The 22,026-nt window shown below is 33.1% G+C and overlaps 3 protein-coding genes across 10 annotated transcripts; 1 reads left to right on the top strand and 2 right to left on the bottom strand.

Annotated features, from left to right (window-relative positions):
- Positions 1 to 3,770: 3,770 nt before the first annotated feature.
- Positions 3,771 to 13,042, bottom strand: LOC114177742 (uncharacterized). Of its 7 annotated transcripts, none has more exons than XR_003603199.2 (11): positions 11,808 to 13,042; positions 11,459 to 11,716; positions 9,828 to 10,070; positions 9,444 to 9,590; positions 7,901 to 9,225; positions 6,476 to 6,549; positions 5,685 to 5,766; positions 5,487 to 5,612; positions 5,207 to 5,303; positions 4,634 to 4,791; positions 3,771 to 4,218 (listed from the first exon to the last, which is right to left on the bottom strand). XR_003603199.2 is itself a non-coding variant. In XM_028063245.2 (11 exons), exons 1-11 carry the CDS (start codon positions 12,246 to 12,248, stop codon positions 3,982 to 3,984), a joined length of 3,105 nt encoding a protein of 1,034 aa, XP_027919046.1. In that variant the 5' UTR covers positions 12,249 to 13,042; the 3' UTR covers positions 3,771 to 3,981. The 7 variants fall into 7 exon arrangements, 4 of the variants coding, with proteins under 4 accessions (XP_027919046.1, XP_027919045.1, XP_085527439.1 ...); XM_028063245.2 differs by having other exon boundaries at positions 4,634 to 4,698; positions 5,207 to 5,313; XM_028063244.2 differs by having other exon boundaries at positions 5,207 to 5,313.
- Positions 13,043 to 13,723: 681 nt separating this feature from the next.
- Positions 13,724 to 16,081, bottom strand: LOC114177744 (uncharacterized). 2 transcript variants are annotated; one of them, XR_003603200.2, is made up of 8 exons: positions 16,053 to 16,081; positions 15,815 to 15,946; positions 15,522 to 15,682; positions 14,992 to 15,081; positions 14,549 to 14,707; positions 14,080 to 14,167; positions 13,864 to 13,955; positions 13,724 to 13,763 (listed from the first exon to the last, which is right to left on the bottom strand). XR_003603200.2 is itself a non-coding variant. In XM_028063249.2 (7 exons), the coding sequence occupies exons 2-6, from the start codon at positions 15,942 to 15,944 to the stop codon at positions 14,093 to 14,095; spliced, it is 615 nt and encodes a 204-aa protein (XP_027919050.1). In that variant the 5' UTR covers positions 15,945 to 15,946; positions 16,053 to 16,081; the 3' UTR covers positions 13,821 to 13,955; positions 14,080 to 14,092. The 2 variants fall into 2 exon arrangements, 1 of the variants encoding a protein (XP_027919050.1); XM_028063249.2 differs by lacking the exon at positions 13,724 to 13,763 and having other exon boundaries at positions 13,821 to 13,955.
- A 1,665-nt stretch (positions 16,082 to 17,746) lies between these two features.
- Positions 17,747 to 18,657, top strand: LOC114177745 (uncharacterized). Its single transcript, XM_028063251.2, has one exon. It carries the CDS (start codon positions 17,977 to 17,979, stop codon positions 18,466 to 18,468), a length of 492 nt encoding a protein of 163 aa, XP_027919052.1. The 5' UTR covers positions 17,747 to 17,976; the 3' UTR covers positions 18,469 to 18,657.
- Positions 18,658 to 22,026: the final 3,369 nt, after the last annotated feature.

A 22,026-nucleotide genomic window follows, 5' to 3' on the forward strand; every position in this document is an offset into this window, starting at 1 on the left:
AGTGTGGATTAGACATTTCTTTTATTTCCACATCCGTCTGAGTAGCAGTTAGTTGTACTGAGCTGTAAAAAAAACATTTATAATGAAGTCCCTACGGCATTAAAAAAGATTTATGAGAAGTCTTGAATTGTTTATGGTGTAGAATTATTATAAACCTAAAAGAGATTGAATAAGTTAAAAGAGGAATGTGAGATGGATGAGAAGGGAAAGATCGATGATAAAGGTGAAAATATTAAGAGAATTTAAAGGCCGGCCGGCGGCAATCTTAGAGAGATCAGTAGATTCAACATTTGTTTGGAGGATTGTCTTTGTTCTTCTCAATCAACCAAAATCAAATGCACTAATCTTTACACTCTAAAACAAAAAACCTAATCTGCTTCTTCTATATTAACTGTATATAATAAGGGATGAGTGCAGTAGCAGTGGCACTTCCACCACACTGCACAGATTCTGAAGCATATATGGAAAGTGTTGTGTTGTTGAGTTGAGTCTCACTGAAGCAATACCAAAAAGTTAGGCACCAACCCGAGGTGTTGGAACGGTTCAAACTGACCATAGCTTCAATCAGCTACGCTTGATTCTGTGGTTTGATTGAGCCGCGCCAATATCGCGTGCCTTTTCTTCTAACTTTTTTCTTTCTACCTATTTCGTTTAAGTTTGAAGTTTATCGTTATGTTGGATTATAGAGTTTGTGGTCAGTTTTCAATGGTTGATTCCTTAGAAAACATAACCTCAATAGCTGTATTGGTGAACTAAACAACTCCAGAAAATAATGATTCCCAGAACTTCAACATTCGGGTGTATTGAATGTCTTTTTGCAATAACTTTTGGCTTTATGTTTAACTTCTTTTTTTGTATTTTGTTCGAATGCTAGACAAAGTTTACATGTTTGTATAATCACCTTAAATGTTTTCGCTTTTCTTTACAATCACCTTAAGTGATATCTTCTGGGTAATATAAATGAGGGTATTTTACATTCATGGGCTAATTTTGAAAAAAAGTTACTAAAATAGATAATTTTTTTTTAAATTACTTAAAGTTGTGTTTTAATTATTTTTGTTTTTTAAATAATAAAGAATGTTTGTAAAAACTATTTATTTTTTCAAGAGGTTAAATAGTGTTCTAAAACACGACTACGATAAAAAAATTAATTGAAAACGTCTTCTTAAGTTCTAACATTTTGTTTTACAGTGAAACTTCACTTAAAAAAAAGGTGAAGCTGTACTTTATAACAAGATGTCAATATTCTTTTGGTAAAGTAATAAAAAAGTGTCCTTTGCAAAGTGTCTTCTTCATTAAAAAAATTATTTTAAAATACAACTTACTCAAAACCTATAATCTCTTAAAATTTACCAATTTTTATAATCGTCGGGAATAAAGCCAATAACGTCATATAACTTGTATATGACAAATGAGAACCCAGCTTCAATATAGTATTACGCAACTCAAAATACAAATAATGTCATTTCTTTTTCTTTCCATTATATTTGAATATTCCATTACAACATTGTTTTTTATTATTCAGAACAATATGTTCTTATATTGTTCTTATATATATAATGCTTCCTAGGTTTGTATTGTATCATTATAAATATATTAAATAATTTTATTGAATAAAGAAAAAAATTAACTTACACAAGCATTCATTATTCATTATGCTCTTCGGCGACAAAAAAATTCCTCAATCGAATCTCCATCACCAAACTCCTACACAACTTCAACGCCGCAAACACATCTACAATCTATTTCAATTCTTCCATTAAGTACATGCTAATCTTATATTTCAGAATATAAAATTGATCAGTGAGGGTTAAACAAAAAATAGGCTTCAGAGATGTTTTGTGAGTAAAATGGTTATAAGAGGAGAGACGTAAAAAGAAAAAGAAAAAAAAAAACAGAAATATAAGAGCATCTGAATGCAAGAAGCGTATTGAAGAACAGGACATGCACTCATATCTGCTCAATCATCGTTCTGGGCAACGTAAAGGGCTGAATACGCTATTTCATCAATCAAAGCGCATCAGTGACGCAAACTAATTGCCTTTTCAAACCACTGTTAAATTAAAACAACATCAAACCAATTCAAAATCTCACTCTGCGGAACACCGAAACAGGGTTATTTTGCCTTCCACCCGTCTTTACTTATATAGATTAGGAAGAGGACACAAACCCTAAATAGCTCAGATTTCGGACGTTGATGGGTTGGGTCTGACTCCATGTATTCCCACCAACTTTTATTTAACGGCTTTTGCTTCCTACGCCCCATCATTACTAAATGCAACTCACACTGACTAAAAAGACCGAAATACCCACATTTGTTGTATCCCTGCGGCAACGTTGTTGCTGTCATCGTTGACATCATCGCATTCGTTGCTGAGTAAGAAGAAAAGAGGAAGAATACTGCAAAAGAAGAAGAGAGGAAACAGGAAAAAAACTCGTTCCGGAAAACTCTCTGTAATGAATTTCATGTATTCTGATAAAGATTATTGATTATTCAGAAAAACTTGTGGAAATTCTATTTCAGAAATCCTATTCTAGAAATTTTGTTCAAGAAATTCCGTTCTAAAAATTATATATTCTGAAAAATTCTAGAAATTTACTTCTAAATTTCCAAAACAAGTAATCGACAAATCACTTTTTAAGAAGAGTAAAATGATTATTTAAAAAATTAGGAGTGCGGGAAGCAAAAGCCTTATCTAAGTTCACCTCCACCTTTTGAAAATTCCAAATTCGCCCTGATCTTCCCCACCGAGTCCTCTCTCCTGCTCACACATCTCCATCTTCTTGCACGCCTAACTATGGAAAAAGAAAATAGTTTTCATTATATAAAAACTACCTAAAAATTTTCTATAAAATTTTCAAGTAGAATTAATGGTAAAACAAAATGAACCAAAATGACTTTCCCCGGAGTATGGGTGGATATGGTGAGGGTGAATGTGAGAGGAAAAGGAGTTCATGGATGCGGTGTGGTGCAGAGGTTGCAGCGACACGGCACCAGAGAGGAGAGATATTTAAGAAATATTTAGAAAAAAGAAGCGTGGATATAAAAAAGAAAGACGCTCTCATTCCATAATATGCAGACAAATAATCATTTCTTAGCAATTGGATTTTACACCTCCTTATTTTCCTCCTACATTCTTCCCATTGTAGTGTGATGACCTTTTAAATTTTTTTATCTTTCTCAGAGTATATAATATGACATTTACTAAAATACCTTCAAATTATACGTTCCAAAAAATTCTAAAAAACACATTTCTGAATAAACTTTCGGAATGCATTAGGGAAATAAATAATCAACTATCTCAATTTAACTATTTTACATCACTTCATAATAAAATTTATTATTCATATTTCTAGAATAATTCAAAATATATTATAGGTTATTTTTCATTTTTTTAACAAAACGGATAACAGATACATTTTTTCATGCATGTTGCGTAGCGAATAAACAGTGTCCGACCCATTGCCATCACTGATTAGAACATTGATCGGTCACATGATGAAATTACGTTGTTCTGTTTTAACTATTATTTTTGAGCCAAACTTCACAACAAAAGGTCAAGTTTAATGACAAAACTCGTTGAGTAATCATGAATAGGACCTAAGGTGTAAGTGATTTATTAACTGCAAAGATGTAGCTGATCTTGCAGCAATTTCTTGAGTAGCATATCAATGATGATAGTTATTTCATCTCTGTTCATACAAGAAGAAAACAGGAAGTGTTTTAATCATCAAAGTGGTATAGAAGTGGAGTGGAGTGGAGTCGAAGGTTGTAGAGAAGTGGTCTCTAGTATTGATGCTATACAATTCTATACACAGAAAAAGAACAGCCACAGACTGGACACAAATCAAAGAATAAGGGGAAGGAAACTATTACAGACTCAACACACCAAGCAAACAAACTAATTGACATAAAAAGAATATGAAAATAAAAAACAAAATGAATGAAATTAATATGAACTAACACAAAGCAAAAATGATTTACGATATGCATCTTACTACCAAAGGTGACCCCGTTTTTTTTTCATGGATTGCCTTCAACAATGACACAAACTTCACAAGGTAATTTCTGGAGAACCACTGAAGCTTCAATTTAAGAGAGCCAGGAGCCGAATTTTCGTGATTCACAGATTCAAGGTTCATTTGGGTAAATGGATGGAGTTCAGCCAGTGGACATGTCAGACTTAAAGTCACACAGCAGCTACCACCCTCAATAACCTGGAAAGAATAACATTAAACAAGCCAAGCAAAAATATGCGACAGTAATTGGGGGTTCGAAGAGTAAGCAGGGCCAAAATACCAAGTGGAAAGATATTTAGGAATTAGGCTTAAATCGGTTTTCAGTATATAAGAATATCACTAAATTTGATTTTAATTCAGTAAATTTTTTGCTCATTTTGATCTTTTTAAATCTTATGTTTTTTTTAAATGTTTTCTGTCATTTTTTAGCAAAGACGTGATAAGTATTTATATCATGTCAATGACCCTTATAAGGTTCAAAGATATTTGTAGAAAATTATTTATGCAGGAAAGAGATGTTCTTCACATCTTCCATTCACAAGGAGGATCTCGGGATGACATCAAGAGTTCAAAATCTACTGGTTTTGTTTGTTTCTAATTGTCAGGTACTCACCATCTCCGTAATGTCAGCAATGGAGCAACATGAATCAATTCTGAAATAGGGAGACACGGACGCATCTGATGAAAAAAAGTACAGCTGCTTAACATCTTCAATGCATAAAAGCACATACCCTCCAATCACAAAGAGTGATCTCGACAGCCATGATTCCTCTGTAAGTTTAAGACTATGGATAGCTTAATATCTGTAAACTATTAGTTACTAAAATAAAACGTTTTGAGGACATTTTAAAAGGATTTTGTCCATTGAAAAACAGAGTTTTCCTGAAACCTTTCCAAAGTAATACTACTGAAGTAAAATTGATGGAAACTCCCGTCAAAAGTGGCTTTACACAATCATCCAACTAAATGTGCAACACACTATTCCAATTTCCTACCAACTGATGAAACAATCTTTTGCAATAAAGCATTTCGCATATAGTTTAAGAGATCTTTTTACATAATAATAGAGCAATAAATTAATCTCCAAAAAGGTTCAAGACGTAAAAATAAATTGACCGCTGTAATTCTCATTAATATAGAATATAAAGAAAAAAGAACTGTATAAAATGACTAGACAGAAGCTTACCACTTCCATTTTTACAAAAAACGAGCACCATTGCATACTGATATATGCTCACATTTGAACCACCACATACTTGTTTGTCAAACAACCCAACCTGGACCTGCTCCAAACTGCCATTTAAATTTCCACAATCCGTCTATTATAACAGGAAGAATAGGAAATAGAAAATAAAAAATACAACATATTCATAGATCACATATGTAGAGCAACTGATAATATCAATACTTTCATGAAGACATACACCCTTTTAATTAGTGTGTATCTAAGACAAATGGTAAATCACCTTCTTATTGAGCATCTATCATTTCCATCACTTGAATCAAGCACATGTATGGTGCATAGTAATTCTATTGACTTCTCAATGCTTCTTGTGACAAAAAGATACGTTTCCCCATTCTCAAAATTTACCCTGACGGCCAAAATAATTATACTTAGAAAGCTGTTATTTCTCAAGTCAACGTAAGTATACAAGTTCACTAACCTTAACACCTGAAATCCCATTCCTACTTGCACCTCGCAAACTTCTTCAATATTGTGGGAACTCAACACCTTCAAAATTGTACCTGGATGGCATACCGAGAGGGTCTTAATAGTAATATAAAAATCAACAAAGAAAGCTTTATTGATCTACTTTGTTGAATTAATATGCATATATTTTTCAAAAAACAATGAAGGAAATTTAAAAAGCTTGTTCATTTTTCAAGCTGCAAAACATGGATAAAAAGTTTCGTAACTTAGTAATAATGAAGTATCATTTTTCACATTTAGAGGAACAAAAAGTTAAGCCTTCTTAAGGGCTCATTTGATTTAGAATTTTGAAGAATTGGTTCCAAAAGAAATAACATTGAAAGCACGAGTTTAACAAAAATGATTTGTTATTTGAGATTAATTAAAAATTAGCTTAAAAAATAAACTTCAAAGAAACAACAAAATGAAGAGAGAAATGATACTGTATTGAGCTAAATTATCAAACGCACATTTAAACTGTACAAAAGTTAAAGTTCCCTGTAGAAGCTGTCATATAAATTAACTTTTACTGATGCCATATTAACTCTGTTTTTAATCGAACATTGTAAATGCTCTGGAACTTCATTTTAACAAACCCAGATTGGTGATTTAAATAAGGGACAAGCGTTAACCCCTAGAGCAGAAAAGGAGGTTCATAATTTTACAAACATTATAGACATGGACAGGAGACAAGTGAATCTAATGAAAAATGAAAGGAACAATTTAATTTCTGTTGCTAACAAAAACAAAAGGTCATGGCCTAACCTGACCCATCAGAAGTAACGTTGATCAGTAGCAAATAGAGCTTCTTATGGCTGCTCAGTAATACTGCAACTTCACTACATAAAGGGAAAAAAATTAAACACACCATTTCAGGAATGTGCAGAAATTTTAGCATATATACTATAATCTATGCAGAAAAATGTGGAAAGGGATACTTTAATAATAATCATACAAAAAGTGTTCATTTTGGAAAATATAATGTCCTTTTTTTATAAAAACTAGTAGAAAGGGGTGTGACTTCCCCAATCTAAACCATTTTTTATAAAAAATTGTCATGTCTCTCACTTGCCTAGTCTCTTGGTCATTTCATCATCCGTTTAAAGTCACATGTCTCCCTCAACTAAATCAATATTGCCTCTTCTACACCTTCCTTTGCCATTGGTGAAAGGCAAAAGCGAAAGCTCCTCTGTCATAGTGGTCCAGTCAGCTTAAGTGAGTCCTCTGTCATAGTACATTCTCTTTTTCATCAGCACATTCAGTGTTATGCTCGTTGATCTGATATGTTTATCTATTATAATTATAACTATACATATAAATATTAATCTCCATTTTCTGCACTCTTTCTCTCTCTCTATGTAATTCACAATGTCTGATATCAGTTGGTCTGGATCTTTGTCATTGGTTCGCTACTTTGCTTTCGTATGGAGTTACAATGTTGAATGTTAAGTGTATTATGTTCAAGTATATATGTCATTTATATTAGGTAAACTCTTATGAGATTACAAATTACCAGTCAAGTCTACAAAAGCTCCACGAGTTTACATACACTTTCAAGTTTGACAACCTAGGTTCTATATAGTGGTGGAGGCAGGGTTTGTGCTTGGCCTAGACAAAATGCCTCATTTTCTGTCTCAGGGAGCCATAAAATATTTTATAAGAAATGTAAAATGAAGTTAAAAATTTTGGGGGTAACCATGGCATCCCCCAGTTGTATCCATCTTCCTTCTACACTTTTGACCAGTTTACTTAACTCTTCCCCTCCTCATGCATAAACAAAGTTTCAGGATAGATAACACCGGGAGGTTTCAACTTAAACAATAGAGGGAAGGATGCCACTTAAGACGGATCCAGATATTTTACAACTCCTAAGAGACACTGTTAAATGTAATCAACAGCAAACCATAAGAAAGCACCTACTGGTTGATGTATTGGAAAGATTAGAAAGACATGGCCAAGTGAGCATATCGTACTTTCATTTTTGCAGATGAAACAGTTCGCACCAAACAAAATTAAAACGTAAAAAATAATGATTCTGAATAATAATTGACTAGTGACCCTAAAATAATTATGGAAATAACTAGAGACCCAAACAAACAAAACTGCCTAAGACAATGTTATTTATCACCCATTTGATTCATCCCGGCAAATTCACACAAATGCTGGTGAGTTGAACTAATTGATAATTACCTTTCTTTATAGTTTGTCTCCCTCTGAAGGACACAATTACAGCGCATACAATGACTACAGACCTCACTGGCTTCAGAATCAGCAACAGTTGTATTGAAATATGTCACTATAAAATCATCCAATTCTTGCTTTAAATTTGCAGAAATATGTCCCAGACTTGTCTTCTCTAGTGTATCATCAGAAGCATTGCCATCTAATTTCTCTTTTAGTACTGAAATAATTCTTTTTTTGGCTTTTTTTCTGATTTTTCTTTTCTCCAACAAACCAGTGTCTTGGCTAGCACAACATGCATTCTCAGCAAAATCAATCGCATGCTGCTTAGAAATTTGATCAGAGGAGGAACTACAAGAAGAAATTCCATTTTCTCTTTCAAGAGCATTTTCTTGTCTTGGGTTGCAAAACTTTTCCTTAAGCTGACTTTGAGATAAATGACTGCCAACACCATTCACATAAGTTTTACATTGGGGATTATCAACTTCTGAAACTGATGGCTCAAATTCAACACAATCAACTTCACTACAGCTTGTGTTACTATCAGAAGATGCTACTGAAAAGGAATCTGTCGAAAGCTGCAAAATTTCTTCTACCAGGTGTTGCCGGCGATGAAGAAGGTCTTCTTGAAAATGAGGAGGAGATGCTGGGCAAGCAGATGATGACTGAGACCCATATATATCATGAATAATAGTCAATGGTGACATGTTGACATTTTCAGTCATTCTTTGTGCCCCTTCAGTGGTAACGGTGTCAGCATGAGAACTTCTAGTTTGTGAAAGTGAACTGCCAATGCCCTCAAGTGAGGATTTAAGCTTCTCCATGTCCACTCCTCCCGAGTCAAAAAGTGAGGCCCCACTGGCATTACCAAGCAAATTTCTATAGTCAAAGTGTTGTGGCCTATGAAAACTAGCAGATGTATCTACAAAAGAACTATCAGATTCTAAAATATTCATGCTACTGTCATCCCCTGACGCTAGAACGGAGTCTGAAGCATATCTAGAGACTTCACCAGACTGCTCGAGATGTGTCTTGTTTCTGATGTAATTTCCCTTCTGATGGGGTGTGGTGCTGCCTTCTTTCATAGTCTGCACTGATTTGTCAGGAGCAATATCCATCCAGTCTTTAAAATCCCTCAACCAATTAATAGAACGCTCTTTCTTCATATGTTCAATTCTATTTATCAAATCTACTATTTCAGGTTCATTGTCAGATAAATCAGGATCCTCTCTATTTTGAATAATATCATTAGCACAAGACCCAGAGTCTTCCTCAGAATATATGCTAGTGGTCTCTTCTTCATTTCTGATACTGACAAGACGACAGGCCTTTCTCTGTTTAAATCAAGAATAATATCATGTTAATATCTAATACTGATCAAAATGAAAAATATTAGATTTTTCACAATATTATAGGTATAAGCACAGATGAAATTGGATTTTCAAATTTAATTTTCAAGAAATGAGAATAATTAGCAACAAATTCAAGGTACAAAATAAATAAATGTTTTTCATTGTATATGAATATATACTCAGCTTCACTAATTACATACCCTTCTCATATTGGCACCTTCAGCTACAGCCTCATCCTTTGCAGGTACATAAATCCCAAAACTGGCAGGTTGCTTATGCATACTGGCAATAATTATTTGTCTCTTCCAAAAATCACTAGTGTTAATTTCTTTCTCATCTAATTTCAGCTGATTAACACAGAAGACCAGATGTGTGTTTAGAAAGAAGAGAGTACAAGATCCAGATAAAAATAACAAAGGTGAAGATGATATTACAAAGAAATTAACTGATCTCTGAAAGTAGGTACAATAAAATAAAAAATATGGCACACAACACAGACAAGAACATATATGGACAAACAAATAGACAAAGATGGAAACAAATAGTTAGATCAGCAGGCTAAGAAGTGAAACAATACGACTTACCCTTTCTGGGAAGGCAAAAAAGCTGAATACATGTGCTCTATACCATCGAGCACAACACAAAGGATTTCCTTCCAACCACAAGCTTTGAAGAAATGGAAGGCCCGCAACGAACTCTAGCTCTGAAAAATTGGAAACAATATTGTAGGAAAGATCAAGTCCTTCAAGTGACTTCAAATTCTCAATTCCACGCAAAGTAGTTAGAGCATTGTTCCTCAAAACTAGTTTAACAATTTGAGGGGAAACCTGCACGGTTCAACGAAATTGTATATAGGTCTCCAGAGCAAATCCCTAAATGAAGGCATACAACTAAAACAGAAAGGATCATGTCATTAATAACTTTTCTACAAAAAATTTGCTCTCATTTCATTTAAGGATCATGTCATTCAAATCTGCAAGCAAGTAAAGAGGACCTAGCTTTTCTTTGCAAGTAGTTCACAAAAATTACTGATATCATTTAGATTTTCACTGTAGAGTGTATGAGAGCACAAAAAGAAGCACGCTCAAAACAAATATAGCACGCCAGTTAATTATGGGAAGTTGGGAACATAAACTATTTTTAGGGATCTACCCTGGCAAGTGTGTGGCATTTAAGAATATACACATACGTTTCTGCATGATCTGATCAACATGGAAATGAACATACATGATGGTACTCCTGTATTAGCCACGTTCCAGGCAGAACCCTTGGGTGTGAGGGGGAAGGTTGGCAAACAGCCTTAATTATGGTTACCCTTAGTCCATCTTAGGTGTTGCCTCTTTGGAGGCTGTATTGCAACCTCAACTATGGTAGTTTAGAGCCACTTCAAATAGAGATATGGTTTTAAAATACTTTAAAAAAGCTTGGAAAATCCTCAGCATACACGCCAATTTTATAAGGATTGCTTTAGGCCCTAAAACTAATTTCTAAGAGAAGATTCATCCTCGATGTTAGGGGGCACAGTAGTGCTAGGAACATCCAGAATAACCCTCCATACTGAAAATAGAAATTCATTCATCCAAGCAAACTAGAATCACACACCACTCCAGAATTGCTAATTGCAAGATCAAAAGGAGCTTAATACTTCCATTTTCAATCACACAATAAGTGCATGAGTTAGCTAGAATTTTGAAAACCAAACCAAATCAACTCCACTTGGGATCCCATCACTTGAAACCCAGGTTCTCCATTTGGAGCAAAGACACACCTCTCCCTTAACCTAATAATTGATATCCTTTTAACACCTTATCGAAAAGAAAACAATATCCAAGGTGACTAATATTTTCAATCAAGTTAACTGAAGGAAAAACTTTATCACAGCCAAGAAAGGAAGAATAAAGAATTGATATTCATGTCATAGTGTTGAAAATCTCATAGTACCATGCTCTGTTAAATGTTGATAGAACGGAAATTTCTACAATTGGTAGAACGGAAATGGAAAGATGGCTTCAGATTCAGGAAAATAACCCAATAAAAGAAACTCTAGTTTCCCAACAACACTGATGCGATGCAGTCAACTAAAACGAAAACTAATTTTCCAACATGCAATAAGCAGCAAAAAGATTTTCCCCCAAGACAAACAAGGTCCAGCACATACTGTGGATGCAATTGCAAAAGAGCATATAACGAAAAAACAAATATTCTATTCATGTACCCGGGTGAAGGGTGCACATGTTCTCAAGTGATTGAAACCAAGGTCCAAATGCTTCAATTTGGTACACTTCTGCAGATTATCCACCTTTGCGAACTTGTTCCTACTAAGGTCCAGTGTTTCAACCGCAGGAAGAAGCTGCAGAGACTCGTCCATGAGAACCAAGCCATTACACGCACATGACACAAACGACAGGCGGTTCCACTGAGGAGAATTCTTCACCTCCTTTATCCTGCTAGCAAACACATGCCGCAGAGCATTCTGAAAACACAGACACAATTTCCAACACTCACTTAATAGAGAAGAAAGAAAGCTACTTAAAAATTTATGAGAACTTTATAAATAGACTCACAGTAGAGTTATGACAAATGATCTTCTCGAGCGTGTGCCTGAGCTCAAGAAGGCCTTTGGCGGCGGAAGTGGACAAGTCACAATCCCTGAGCTCCAGAACCTTCAAGCTCCCAAACGGCAAGAAGGACAAGGGAGTGGGATCCCTAATAGGATGAGGCAGCACCGAAAAGATTTTGAGCGAGGTGAGGAGGCGCAGGATCCGCCGGAGCTGCTCCAGGGCGCGGTGGTCGCCGAGGTCCGACACGTACGCTCTCAGGTAGTCCACCGGAGCGCCAGCAAGGAGGTTCTCGACCTCGTGCAGCGCCTCTAACCTCGATTGCACGTAGTGGAGGCCCGCCGGATTCAGCTTCAACACCTTGGTTTCTTCGATGAGAGGACCCGCTTGCTCCTCCACGAACTCCACCAACTTCACCAGGTACCGATCTCCGGTCACAATCGTCATTCTCCACCGATGAGTTTGCCTCTCACCAATTTCACACCCGAATTAGGGTTTTTAGAGCGAAGCCAGCAACGTTCGCCGACTCCATGGAAAAAACAAAAAAAAAACGAAAGGAACAAATTGAGATATACGCACAACAAGAAAATGGAGAAGAATATTTAGAAAGCGAATAAGGAGATGGATATGGAAATTCAGAGGATGGACAAAGAGAAGGGTGGTTTGGGATCGGGAGGAATGAGCGAAAGAAAAACGGCCATGAGTACGGATGAAGCGTTAGGGAGAGAGAGAGAGAGAGAGAGAGAGAGAGAGAGAGAAGGTGACGTTTTCAATTCTTATATTTTATATTTTATTTTTTATTTTTGCAATGTAGTACTCATTTCGTGTTTAGTGACAGAAAGAAGGGCATTTACTTGAGGTGAGTGAATTGTAATGATTGGGTTTGGTGTTTGAATATAGAGAAGTTTTCAAAGGAGTAATAATAAATTAGAAATACTGATGAGATCAAGATGACACGTGGCTGCAATGCTCCTCCTATTTTATTATCTGAGAGAAAATATTTGGATATTAATTTATTGTTTTTATCTCTTAGTAATTAAGTTTCTTATTTTTCTAAAGTAATCACCATCCTAAACTATCTACATCTACATACGTTCATTATGTGTAATCTTTTGTAATAATCTTATACATAATGATCAAGATATATTGACAGCGCAATTAAGTGTAATCTCTCTTCGAATTAATTCATTTCAACATCTATATTTCTATATATTTAAAGTATCCATAACTCGTTTATCATATTAATTAATTGGTTAATTTAATTGGAAGTATTATCTGTAATTATAGTAATCTTTAATGATAAATTTTTCAATCGAGACAAGTTATAATTTATTATTTAATGGAAAAAGAGACTCACTCGCTCTATAATTAAAAAAAATTGTTAAATATAAAAGAGTTATAATGAACGTTAAAAAGTAAATAATAGATTGTTTATGATGAAATTTGACATTAAAATGAGTTATTTCGAGAAATAATAGCTCATTCAGAGAATTATAGCGATAAAATAACTCATCCAAAAAATATACATCAAAATAATACATCTACTTTGTTTTAATTAAGGAAAAAAAGTAAAATGAAAATGATGGAAATAAAAGCGATAAATAAAAACACAGGAAAAATAAGATGTTTATATATGTGTATGTGTTTGTTTGGATGATATAAATAAGAGGGGATAAAAAATGGTAAGAAAATGTAAAAAGAAAGAAGATTTAACTCTACAAATTTGAATTCTTTTTACCTCCTTATTTGTCTGATTTTATACTTATTTAATTTTTTTAAAATTGAAAAGAAAAACTGTATAGATTACCCACCGTCATTTCCATCCAATTTCATGTCTCAATGATTAAGAAACATCAAATGATAGCTTTATCCCACCATTACGATTGTCAACTCTACCACTTCCCCCGATCTTTATCAGTATCAGAAACACAATTTCCTCGTTTATAACTTCTATTATAAACACTGGTCTCCAAAATGGAGAAGAAAAAATCACAGAAAGATACTTAATGAGTCATAAAATCACAGAAAAAATCACAAAATATATGGATTTTAAAAGCATTACCATCCTATCCAACAGAGTTCCCTCGATCAGGAATTCTTTGTGAACAGAACACTAAAGAATTTTGAACTCTCGTCCCTTTGTCCATGAGTAAACTGAAAAAAAGCATAGCTAAAACCTCTCTGAACTAGTTTCCATTTCCATATAGATTCAAATTTCTGTTTCAATGAGTTTGGCAAAATTTCAGTGTATATATACAAACAAGCTACTTCTGTTCACCTGCGACCACTAGCTAGCGTCTCTTCTCTTCCTCAACTTCTTCAAGGAGTGCTTGTAGCTCTGCTTCTGTTAGGGACTCTAACCGCTTCTGCAGATTCAACAGAGGCAAAATTATTTAGTGTCTTGTAATATTTTCTGGTTTGCATCTAAATTGTTTGAAGTTTGGCCATGACATGTCACTGTAAATATTTTAGGGGACACCGTTTTGCTTATAACTAGTTCATGTGGTAGCACCAATATAAATGATCTTTTCAATTTCTTTCATGTTTTCTTGAAAATAAAAAGGTTATGATATCATGGAACTAGATATGATGTCTTTAACCAAATTACAAGATGCTTGAAAAAGATTAGAAAAAGGTCAAATTTCACTGGGAAATATCATATTCAACACCCAAACATGCACTTCAATCAAAAAGTAATTATTTTCACAGATTTGGCTCAAAAAGCAACCCTGTTAAGATTGTTGTACCTCCATTACTTTGCTTTCATAGTCACGTAGTTGTTGTGCATATGTCATTTCCTTGTTTGAAACTCTGAACACATATGTGAAGATCCACCCAACTGTGAGGCCCAAAACCAGCACTAGCTGAACCACATTTCCTGCTTGTAGTGAATCAACTCCAGCAAACTACAAAGAAGAGTTGTATGAATTAACCCTAGTACATATGTTATACATTTCATCATTGGCAAAAGCAGTTCAAAGAAGCTACACTATGAGAGTTCTTTGTTTACAAGGAACCTGAACCATTTGTTAATAATCTCCAGACTACGTACTTTCTCACTTATGAATTGGAATAAGCTAAGAAAAAAGATGTTGAAGTACAAAAAATATAAAAAAAAACAAAAAGATGTTGAAGTACAAAAAATATAAAAAAAACAAAAAGATGTTGAATAAGCAAAAAACGAAGGTACCTCTAATCCACTTTTTAAGCCAATGCCAAGTAAAGTAATCCCAAGTCCAATTAACAGAACATCTTTCCTTGTATATCCAAATGGTGTCTTCTGTAACATCCAAAATCTCATTTTGTTAAATGTTTGAGAGGCTGATAAAGCAAGCAGAAGATTTCAGAGTTAAGTATAAATCAGACAAATACAACAAAGCAGTCATTCTACTCTCCATTTACTGAACCTATTTTTACAACCGAAACACTAAATCTTAATTAATTACAACTTCACTGGTCATAATTTCCAGAAGACAACAGCATAAAATATCATAACCTCATTAAAATAGGTTTTGATACCATATCAGAGAGCAGACTTAGGATTAACTGAAAAAAAAAAAGCAAAAACCTGACATTTGGGGTTTGCAACCGTGTTTTATCGTTAACTTCTAAAGATTTCAAGTTTCATGGTTAAAATATAAATCTGATAGCACACTCCAGCCAAATAAAATCTCCATTGGCCAGTAGATTTCAAGTTTCATAGTCTAAACTCATACTTACCTCTGTCTCCTTAGAGTTTTCATCCGTACTTCCACTAGGGTTGGAAGAATTTCTACTTGTAAGGATAGAGAATCTCTCTTTCTTTGGCAACTTGCAATTAAATCTATTCTCTGACAGAGCAAAACTCCTCTTTCGGTTTAAGCACAGGGGAATTACTGTTCCTGAATAGTTAGCTCAAACAAACACCAACAAGCTTAGTTAAAAAATAATTGCAATTTTCAGGGAAGAAAAGAAGCATCGCTATTGCAATTAGGCGAACACAAATTACAGAAGCAGATTAGTAATTAACGTACCTCTGTTAAAAACTGTACAAGAGTTTACCCCCAGCTGGAAGAATGGCAAAGCAGAAATACCAACATGGATTCTCGCAAATTTTTGGAATAAAGAGTTGCAATTTGCATTTCCATACGCAACATAAGCCATCCCTGAAGAGGAGAGGAATCAGCTGACGCAGCAACTAGCAAGCTCTGAAAACATAAAATCTTGCCGAGCGTTCAAAAGAAGTGATAAGTACAGACATGAAACATTTACCTGTGTAAGGAGAAGTAGAAGAAGCAACGGCAGTGACGAGTGGAGAACGTTAACTCATTGGAGATGAGGTTATTCGAGTTCAACGTCCCAACGTGTCGTTAATCCCTGTTCCACCATACGTGTCCTTTACTCATTGGTTTGGCCCCACTCACCGCTTTAAACGCCACAAACCAGTATATATAGTATAAAAGATATTTTTTATCGCTTAGCCTAATGTCGCGGTTATTCTTATTTTACCTTTAACCACTAATATAAACTAATCATACAACTATATATATATACATATATATATATATGACTGTGTTAATTTTAAAAAATATTTTATAGGAGTTAACTAATATAATATCCCTACGATATTTCCCTTTTGGGCACCAAAAGGTGCTACTTTTGAGCTAGCAAACAGAAAAAAGGGATCTTTATGATTATTGTTGATTTTCTTTAGGTGCAAAGCAAACAGCTGGTCTTAACTGGCCAGAGATTGTATGGGTTGGAGCTGGAACCAATTTGCCTGTGCATGAACATACATACTCAGTGCCTATAAAAAAGTACAAAAAACAGAAGTATATTTTTAAGTAATTTAAATTTTCTTTTCTTTATCTTTTTGCTTTCCCATTACTTCATTTTTCTATGTTCTGCATTTCATATTGGGTTCTAGAAGAAATGAGGAAAGAGAGCAAGTAGATTAACAGTTTGTGAAGTGTGTGTTTCTATGTTGTGGCTGATGTCAACCACCTAAGCAACAACCGAACCGCTCCTTGCCAATCATTCCTTCTGTTGGATAGGGAACAAGCAGAAAACCCATCAGATAAAACATTCAATGTACATTTAAACCCTATGACAACTAATTATAGGCCAATCATTTAGTTGTCCTACTTAAGATTCTTCATTTATTAATTCAGCAAGCAAATTTAATACTTCTCTCACTCTTTTACCTACCTTTTTTAATCAAACTTTATACCCTATGACTTTGGTTATAGCCAACTACTCTCCCAACAGGTTTACTACAAGAAAACATCCTATTAAAATTAGATCCTGACACTCGAAGAAAACTAAGAACCTATCAAACACAAAACTGGGTGATTTTCTTTCAGCTGTTCTTTAATAATTGACAAAGCAGAGACTGTTGTGTGTTTGAGTAAAAGTGTGGAAAATATTAATAGCAGACCACATGAGTTGATGGGAATATAGTGCAAGCTAGCATTGGATGGTGACTGGATACCAAGAGATTTGACGTTTGCCCTCAAATGCAGATGCTACTTTCATATCAACCAAAACAAAGTGCATGTGTAGACATTAGCAGATATCAGGTGAATCCTTTATAAATGGTATAAAATAAAAGAAATTACACAGTACCATATCTAATCATTAGTTTGGTAGTGTCCTTGAGTGAGGTTATCTAAACTTTTTCTCCATCCCTCCCATGTGCACTGCAATAAACTAGTCTCCACTTCTCTCAACAAATACACCCTAAGAAATACAAAACTAAACAAACTGGAAAGTTATGTGCGTCATTTTTCCATATACATCGAAGTCAAAATAGGCCAAATTTGCCAGGTTGGCCTATTTCTTTTAATTAAAAAAGATGATCATTAACACAAGGGGCAAATAGATTATATACCCGAAGACACGCCCACTTTCTCTTAATTTCGTATCTGCATAAAACTAAGCCTCTGCCAGATGGGAAACTTGGTTATAAAGATATAACAAACACTTACGACAAACTTCAGTAGCAAAATATTAAAATCAGAATATCGAAATAAAGATATGCTAACTGATTACCCAACTATGGACCTTGAGCCAGAAAACGACAATCTGCTATTTTTCTTTCTTTCTTTCTTAACAACCAGGCACCTTCCCTGATAAATACTCTGACATTTCTGAGGTGAAATACCAATTTTGAAACCCTTCTGTGTCTTTCTCAGAAATGGGCAACGCAGCTTCTTGCACACCTTCCTTATCAGCCAATGGGGTCTTCAAGGTGTTGTTCTTGGATGGGAGGTTAGAGTCCTACACAAAACCAATCAGAGCTGCAGAACTCATGCTAGAATACCCTGGACACTTTGTTTGTGACTCTACCTACCTCAAAGTGGGACACCGCATTCAAGGGCTCCTAGCCGATGAGGAACTCCAAAGGCGCAAATTTTACTTCCTTCTACCAATGGAACTTCTCTACTCTGTTCTAACCCATGAAGAAATGAGCTCTCTTAACTACAAAGCATCAAGAGCAACCAAGCATGCAAGTTTTAACAACTTGGCAAAGATTTTTCCAGTTTTCGGTGAATTTTGCATGTTCCCTTCGGAGCTTAAGAGATTAGAAGCTGCGAATCAGGTGGTGAGGGAGCCAGAACCAGTTGAAAGGTACTCCAAACAGAGATCTTGGAGACCGGCGCTGGAAACCATTGATGAAACTCCATGATACATGTTCATTTTTTGTAAGCATACCTTTAGATGTTAGAATTAGTTCATATATTTTTATCGCAAACCAAAATATCTGAGCTGCGTGGGATGGCATGCAAGCTTGATGAAGGACTTCTTGTGTATATCCTTTGCTTCAACTTCCTTGGCTTGTTCATTCATCAATTAAAGGAGTTTTCCCTCGAAAAAAGTGACAATTTTGTGAATGTGTAGAAACAGTAGTAGCATAGCATATCTGTAAACGTTTTATCAAATTTATGAGTTTACACTCACTTTCTTAACTCATATATAAATAAAATAAACTACTGACTGCAAATATTTTTTAGTAAACCGTTTATTTAAATTAAGTCATAAGATTATGTATAGGATATATTAAAAAGATGGTTTATTTTGATGATAAAACATTTATTTAAAAATTTACATCACAGTTATAACTGGTTAAAATTTCACTTGATATTAAAACTATACAAACATATACCTGATACGTAAAAATTGAAAATTGAAAAGTAATATTAATACCAAATTATTACAAAGTAAATGTGTAAGAAAAAAGTGCAGAAGGGAAATAGATAGTGTTCAAATATGCGACTAAACAAATTAACAAAAAATATTTAAATTAAAAATAACGTTTACAAATATTAAAAATATTTTAAATTCAATTGAAAACAGCATTTCAAAAGGTATTAAATTTTTAAAAATTAGTAAGGCGTAAAACATTAAACAATAATCATTAAAATATTGTAAAAAAATATTCCAAATAAAAATATGATGTTTTAAAAGAAAAGAAAAACTCCAACTATTTGTGTATCATAACATGATTTCCGAAAATATATGAATAAATATTACAAAAGAACCGTCCTTTGTTTAAGTTATAAAAATTGCATGAAGAAATTTAGCGTGATAAAGTTTCAAAACTTGAAAAATGTGTAGAAATTAAATTTATATATTTTTTAAAATATGTAGAAACTTTAATGAAAACAATTAAAAAAAATTAGAAATAATCAAAGTGAAGAAAATACCATTTTTTCCTGAAAAGTATAAGTTAAACCATAGAGAAAATATAATAATATTTCAAAAAGTTGAAATGTGTAAAAATAGTTAAATTTTTTTGTTTACCATATAAATCAATAGAAGCATTTCCTTTACAATAGTTAAATTTTCTTTTATCAACGAAACATAGATTCAAATCCTGCTTAAAGATTATTAATACAATTTTGCTCTGGCAAATGAATTCAATTTTCATGATCTGAAGAAAATTTAACTATTGTAAATGAAAATGCTTCTTTTGATTTATATTGTAAACTAAAAAATTTAACTATTTTTACACATTTCTACTTTTTGAAATATTATTTTATTTTCTCTATGGTTTAACTTATACTTTTCAGGAAAAAAAATATATTTTCTTCACTTTGATGATTTTTAATTTTTTTTAATGTTTTTCATTAAAGTTTCTACATATTTAAAAAAAAATCTAAATTTAATTTCTACACATTTTTCAAGTTTTGAAACTTTATCACGCTAAATTTCTTCGTGCAATTTTTATAACTTAAACAACGTTCTTTTGTAATATTTATTCATATATTTTCGGAAATCATGTTATGATACACAAATAGTTGGAGTTTTTTTTTTCTTTTAAAACATCATATTTTTATTTGGAATATTTTTTTACAATATTTTAATGATTATTGTTTTATGTTTTACGCCTTACTAAATTTTAAAAATTTAATACCTTTTGAAATGCTGTTTTCAATTGAATTTAAAATATTTTTAATATTTGTAAACGTTATTTTTAATTTAAATATTTTTTGTTAATTTGTTTAGTCGCATATTTGAACACTATCTATTTCCCTTCTGCACTTTTTTTTTAAACATTTACTTTGTAATAATTTGGTATTAATATTACTTTTCAATTTTCAATTTTTATGTATCAGATATATGTTTGTATAGTTTTAATATCAAGTGAAATTTTAACCAGTTATAACTGTGATGTAAATTTTTAAATAAATGTTTTATCATCAAAATAAACCATCTTTTTAATATATCCTATGCATGACTTAATTTAAGTAAACGGTTTACTAAAAAATATTTGCAGTCAGTAGTTTATTTTATTTATATATGAGTTAAGAAAGTGAGTGTAAACTCATAAATTATCAATTTTAAAAACTTCAAATTACTTATCTTTTCTACCAAAATTTGAAAAACAGTGAGAGATTCGATATGGTTACCAATCCCATCATTTGGCAAAATTCCAGAATAAATGAAAAGATGAATGAACATACCAGATCTTTAAGTGACAACAAATGTCAGTGCTCCATTTTTATTTTTCTGGATCTTTCTTCCTTCTATCAATTTTTATTGACCAATTTTTCACCTTCAGTTGAATCACATAACAATAGACATGTATCATTTATCCTAAAAGCATTCATCGAACAATAACTACGATATATACAGGATAGGAATTTGAGTTCACATATACAACACAAACACTCTTATTCAAGAACATTTTTTTGATAATGATTTTATCTTGTCTGTTTTCTTTAATTCTTCTTTTTTGGCCATACAGATCAATTGATGAATCATAATAAGCCTTACTGGTTTGAAACAAGATTGTGACCGTCAAAACATAAGATCATAATTAAATAAGATGAGAGAAGGAAATTTTGATAAGTCACTTTAGGACTAAAATGATTATAAAAAAAATATTTTTTGTATTTATAAAGAAAATAAAAAATAATGTCAAATTAGTATAAAAGAATTGATGAAAGAGAAAAGGAAAACATACCTTAAGGCACAAGAAAATGTAGTAAAAGAGCATGTTTCTTTAATGTAACCTTTGTTTTTCTGGATCCGAGGTCTGCTTCGATACTATTGTGTTTCTCATGTTCTGTAAAAAGAATTAGAAGAATCGTGTATCGGTAATCGATGAAGGAACATAAAACCATCCAATTTCAAATAACAAGTATATTCATCTTACAAGACCAAGAAACAATCTTAGTGAGGATTTAGGGTAGAATATTCATATTGCTTACCAATGGAAGAATCTGGAAATTGAACCCAATTCAATTTGATACTGCAAAATACCTTAGTTTCACAGCCATGACACAGCAGAATGTGAACTATGTTTCGCAAAAAAAGAGTGAGACACGGAAGAAAACCTAGGACAAAATCAGAAGATGAGTTAAATAAGGTCAAAGAATTTATCAAGAAAGAAAAGAAAAACAACAAATTCTCAACAAACAGAATCGAAAATGAGAAAGAAAAAGGAATAGAGTAGGAAGACTCACCGAAGAGAGAAAAACTGTTCTTACTTTCTTGTGATGGGAAATGAGACGAGAGAGTACTCTTGACTCAATATATAGTATTTTGGGATAGATACTTAAAATATATAGTATTTTTGTTACGATAAATGTTAAACTCTTGACTCAAAATACTTTTGTTTTTTCATTTTTAGTTAATATATTTTTCCGTCTTCAATTTAAGGATTAATATATTTTTCTTAATAATTTTTAGTTTAGTCATTAACTTCTTTGAGAGTTGTTATGGTACAATTAATAAATTA

This window comes from Vigna unguiculata, chromosome 3 (genome assembly GCF_037176805.1).
Source record: "Vigna unguiculata cultivar grain cowpea cultivar isolate G323 ecotype 2 chromosome 3, ASM3717680v1, whole genome shotgun sequence".
Classification (NCBI taxonomy): domain Eukaryota; kingdom Viridiplantae; phylum Streptophyta; class Magnoliopsida; order Fabales; family Fabaceae; genus Vigna; species Vigna unguiculata.